The following is a 5387-nucleotide window of genomic DNA, read 5'->3' as shown; positions in this document are numbered from 1 at the left end:
CTTATTTGTTTTTTTCCATTCCATAATTTTTGTCATCAACGAAGTTTTACATAATAATGTTTATTATCATGGACCAAAAAACAACTTTTACGTTGTTTATACGGTTTACTCGTTTCATGGACCAAACGACAATTTCCGGATTACAGAAACAGTTTATTTTCTGTATACAACGCTAGATGGCTCCGTTAATATAATAGAATTGAAATTTGCGAAATTGAGTCTTAAAGTAAACAATTTTGTATTGGTAGCATTGGATTAATTAACTCTATTTGTGGCTTTGGTTCTGAATTGGCTTGAAGACAAAATTGTCGTTCTTAATAACTATTTCGATGGTTTTGCCAGCATAAATACAAATAAAGTGATGCGAATATGAATTATTTATATTTTTTGGTCAATAAATCGAGAAAATTAAACAAAATTGACAAAAATCAAAAGAAAATTGATAGTTATTGAAAAAAAAAATAAACAGAAATGACAAACCGGCAGCAAATGATAAAATCAAAGATAAGCATCCAATATATGACAGTTATCGATAGAAATCAACAGATATTGATATTATCAAACAGAAATTGATAGCAATCTATGATAATTGATTGTAAGCAAATGAAATCTTCAGAAATCTACATTGATTGATGAAAATGAACGGATCTTGATCCTAATAAACAAAAAATCCTATTTTCAAGATTAGTTTTCATAATATATTCTCGATTCTTTTTCAAATATTTGAAACTACAGGGCATAGATCAACTTCTATTTTTAAAGGTTAGTTTTCAAACCATTTTATCAATTCTTCTTCTTTTTCAAATATATAAAACTACAGAGCATTCAATCAACTTCTATTTTTAAGGTTAGTTTTCATAATACGCTTCTTTTTTTCTTAATTTTTTGTAGATTAAGAGAAAATGTACAAAAAAAGTTTATTTGATTACTTTTACAAAAAGTTATCAGAATATTTATATATCAAAAATCATGTGCATATTTTTTTTTCTAAAAACAAAATTCTTTAAAATCGGACAATTTTTCTAATTTCTAAATCCATAAAACGATGAAACTGCAATAGTATATAATTATCGTAAATTTTATTAGATTTAGCAACCTTTTCTATGCTACAAGTTCATAGTACCCCCTCTCCTTCGTAAAACTAAGAGGTTATAATTATTCCTATTAACAATGCAGCGTTGCCATATATTTCATGAAAAAATCCTGGTTGCTGAAAACTACTTTTTATAGTAAGAAATCGAAAATTCAGTATAAAAATTCGTTTCATAATACACTTAAATCCAAGCCCCGCTTTCTATTCTTCATATGAGCTTGTGCAATTTTAGCAAAAGCTTCCATATTCAATAACCTGTAATTAGTTGCCAAAAACCGCTCTACAGTAGGATTCAAACTATCAATACCGTGGCTAATAATGTTCCAACCGAGTTCTATTCCTGTACCAAAATCGCATTCATCCGTTGCAATACTTGTATAAGTAAAAACTGGTTGGAGTTCCGAGAGACATTTCTGTTTATCTTCTTGGGTTTTAGAGTTTTGCAGTTTAGTCAGATTCACTTCTAAAACTTTGTTACTTAAAGCCAATTCCCTGTATCCTATTTGAGTCCTATAAAAAGAATCCGTTCAACTACATCCAAATATAAAGTAATCAACTCACTTTTTATCATAAGGTACACAAAGACCGATTTTATTGAAGGTTCTTGTAACTATTTTCTTTTCTCTAGCGATCATTTCTTTGGTTTTACTCGCCATATCGATACCAAGTTTTCCTGCTTCTTCAATTAACTTTGATTGTAGTTTTCCTATCAACATTTTCCTAAAAGGATTACCAGTCTTCTTGAGGTCCTCTAAAAATATACTAAAACACAAATCGAAATGAATTTATTTAAATATTTTCATTGGAAACTGTATAATTTTGAATTTCCACAAATAATTCACCCTAGAATAAGACTCAAAGAACTAGAAGAGGAAATTATTTCAAAATTGTTTCGGGCTGATAAAATTACAAAGTTAAAAATTTTTTAATCTATATAGCTCATAGAAAATAGATTCTTCATTTGAAGAATATGTTTTGATAAAAGATAATTCAATTGGAAGCCTATAAAGAAGATAAAAATACTGCTAATAAAAGAAAGTTATTATAAACCATTCTACAAGGAAAAAACAAATTTATTTGCACCAAATCTCACCACAATTTTTTAACCGCTTACCCAAGATGTGCAACAAAACCAATCACGTCGAATAGTAACAAAAGATACCGTACAAACTGTACCACCAAAATAAAACTACTGAATTAGGAAATAATCAACTGAAAACGACCAAAAATTGCCAAAATACTGGAGGAGTAGCCTTCCTAACATATATCTATAACACAACGACATCAAACCAAATAATTATAAACAAACTCGGTAAGAACCCAATCAACATCACATTATATTACCCTAAAAATCCACTTTCAGTTGTTCCCAAACTAATTCTACCAACACCCACAACAAATTTGTATTTCAATAGGAATGTTTAACAATACAAGTTTATTAACTCAAAAACTAATAAACAGAGTTTTAGAAAATTAATAATACTGCATTACTTGATGTTTATCAAGCATTTGACAAGATCCAACACCTGGAACTGCAATAAAAAATCAGTAACAAATTTCCTTATATGATACAAAACAACAGAAATTGATAACACTGATATCCTGTTCAAGCTAACTACAAAGATTGAAGATAATGAAAGCAAATTACTACACATAACATTGATTATTTATGAGAATACTCATGTTAAACAATACCACAAGAAGATAATGTCAAAGACTCTATTGGAAACAACGTATCAGCAAAAAGAAAACACAACTTGACATAAAAGAAAAGGAACTGCACTGGTTGATGGAGAAAAAAATTAAAAAAACAAAATCTTGATTACAAAATGATACCATCCAAATAGATCTAGTTGAACGAAAAAATACTAAAGAGAACTGAAAAACATTACAAAATCTTAAAAATTCATCTAAACTCACTATTAGAAGAACTATTAGTAACGAAACATAACAAACAAGTGGCCAATAGACCTAAAATGGGGTATTTTCTTGATAAACTTCACTAAGACATTGCAGATGCCAGAGGAATAAGCAAAAGTTATTAAATTAAACCTTAGAATATAAAATAGACAAATTCACAAAATTTTTATAATAAAATCGAAATAAAAACTCGCTTCAACCTGTAATTAAAATGTTAAACAAAATTGTTGTTTAATTACAAAATCAATTAACTTGCTATGCTAAAAATAGTGAAATATTAACCCAAATTTAAACATAAAATCCAGAAATAAAAACATTTAAAAGAAGAAATTTGTATGTAAAGGAAAATAATATTTTTAAATTGACTTACTTAACTGCCGAAAATATATTTCCCCCCATAGGTGTTAAGATACCGTTCTTTTTGGGAGAATTAGATACTAAAAGTACCGGTAATTTATCTGGATCGTCTCTAAAATATCCAATATGATAACCAGAAATATCGTCAGTTCTTAGGACAGTTTGAAGTTCAGGTGGATCCCTATAATACCTCCAATGAATTAGATATTCGTTTTCTGACTTTTTTACATTCAAAAACTTCCCTAGAAACAATAATATGACCTAAAATGTAAAAAATAAATATTATTTAACATGTTACCTGCAAGTACATCATACGGTCCTACTAAATAAAGTCCAACTTCTTTAAAAGCTTCCAAAGGATTTGATGGCTTGAGTTTTTCACAAAGATCCCAAAATTGGTAAAAATCATCAGGCATGGAAACTAAAAACTTCTCCTTGATGAAAATCGACCATTGTTCTCGATTAGATTCTTCTGAAATTAAAATTATGTAATGATAAAATACCTTAAATTAAATTACTCACCATTCTTTTGGGAAATGTCGCTTTTTATTGTATTCGTACTACTGGCATTATCTAACTTGTCTAATATATCTTTAAATGAATTATTTCCATCAAAACTGCTTAAATTACTACACGAACTTTCACTGTCAGAATCGGATACATCATTATTAACTTTTATATTTGTATCGGAATATATTGAACTGTCGGAATCGTCTTGAATTGAAATATCCTCGGATTCTGATTCATCTTTAATTGCCGCTACTTTATCTTCAGTTTTAAACTTCTTCGTAGATCGATCCGGAGAATTCACCATCTATGCATATATTGTGATATCACGTATTTTGTATTAAATGCAGAAAATGAGTTTACCTTTCTCTTTATGGGATGTTTATATTTCTTTAAGTGTGCAGGATTCTTTTGATAGCATTTAGCACCGTACTTACAAAGAGTTCGTTTGTCTAATTGATACTTTTTATTTTCTCCGTCCATTTTTTAACCAGAATAACAAAAATTTGATCACTTTAAAAAAATTTTGTGCTTCTTGAACGTAAATAAATTTAAACTGTCATGTAAAAAATTTAAATTGCCCACAAAATGGTTGTATGACAAATGACAGTTTATTTTAAACAAAGTTGCCAGCTGTTTCATGATATTCGGAAATTACGATATTTTTCTATCTTCTTGATAAAATTAACCCAATTTTGACTTTTTTCTGCCTCTTGAACGTAAATAAATGAAAACTGCCAAATAAGAAACTTTCTACGAGTTAGCTGTATGACAAATGACAAATTATACTGAACAGAGTTGCCAGTTGTTTTATAATATAAACAAATTACGAAATTTTTTTCTATCTTTTTAATAAAATTAGATTAATTTTAACTTTATAGTTAATTTAAAAAAAGTTATGTGAAAGTTGATTGTAGACTCCACAATTCTTATACTCTGATCTGCTTACGTTGAGTATACAAAATTGACTTTATTTTAGTCACTCAACAAATTCCAAAAATATATGAAGGGTAGATGAAATCATTATACGTGTATTAGGGAAAAGTACATTTTAAAAGCTGACACTAATGTATCGATCTTCGATGTGGGATTTATTATTCTCAAAATCGAGCAATTATGTCATTTGTCAATAGCATTCTAAATAAAACTCATAGTGTAAAATATAGTCAGTTATTTCCATAGTAATTTAATAGAGAGAATATTAAAAGTTAGAATCAAAATTGCGATCTTTGTATTTTTTATTTCCTATAATTCATTTTGAGATGACGTCACAACTATCCTCCATATTGTCTTGGAGGACGCATATTGGGCTATTTTCATGGAAATTATGGTTATATTGTTGTTTTTTGCCCAAAGCTATTCATTTCGATCAAAACATCTCTCAAAATAATCAATTCTCTATACAAAAATGGAATAAAGTGTTTGTCCACCACGACAATATGGCCGACGTCTCAAATCACCTTATTCGAGATGACCTATTGATTGAATTATCTGTAATTTGTAAACTCAA

The 5387-nt window shown here is 28.5% G+C and overlaps 1 protein-coding gene across 4 annotated transcripts; it reads right to left on the bottom strand.

Annotated features, from left to right (window-relative positions):
- Positions 1-903: 903 nt before the first annotated feature.
- On the bottom strand, positions 904-4490 carry LOC130895936 (histone PARylation factor 1). 4 transcript variants are annotated; one of them, XM_057803592.1, is made up of 6 exons: positions 4241-4490; positions 3893-4184; positions 3669-3842; positions 3384-3612; positions 1655-1855; positions 904-1603 (listed from the first exon to the last, which is right to left on the bottom strand). In XM_057803592.1, the coding sequence occupies exons 1-6, from the start codon at positions 4358-4360 to the stop codon at positions 1264-1266; spliced, it is 1356 nt and encodes a 451-aa protein (XP_057659575.1). In that variant the 5' UTR covers positions 4361-4490; the 3' UTR covers positions 904-1263. The 4 variants fall into 4 exon arrangements, with proteins under 4 accessions (XP_057659575.1, XP_057659577.1, XP_057659576.1 ...); XM_057803594.1 differs by having other exon boundaries at positions 3384-3631; positions 3694-3842; positions 4241-4472; XM_057803593.1 differs by having other exon boundaries at positions 3669-3839; positions 4241-4472.
- Between the last annotated feature and the right edge of the window lie 897 nt (positions 4491-5387).

This window comes from Diorhabda carinulata, chromosome 6 (genome assembly GCF_026250575.1).
Source record: "Diorhabda carinulata isolate Delta chromosome 6, icDioCari1.1, whole genome shotgun sequence".
NCBI classification, from domain to species: Eukaryota; Metazoa; Arthropoda; class Insecta; order Coleoptera; family Chrysomelidae; genus Diorhabda; species Diorhabda carinulata.
The sequence above is the reverse complement of the archived record's forward strand: the minus strand, read 5'-3'. Positions and strand labels throughout refer to the sequence as shown.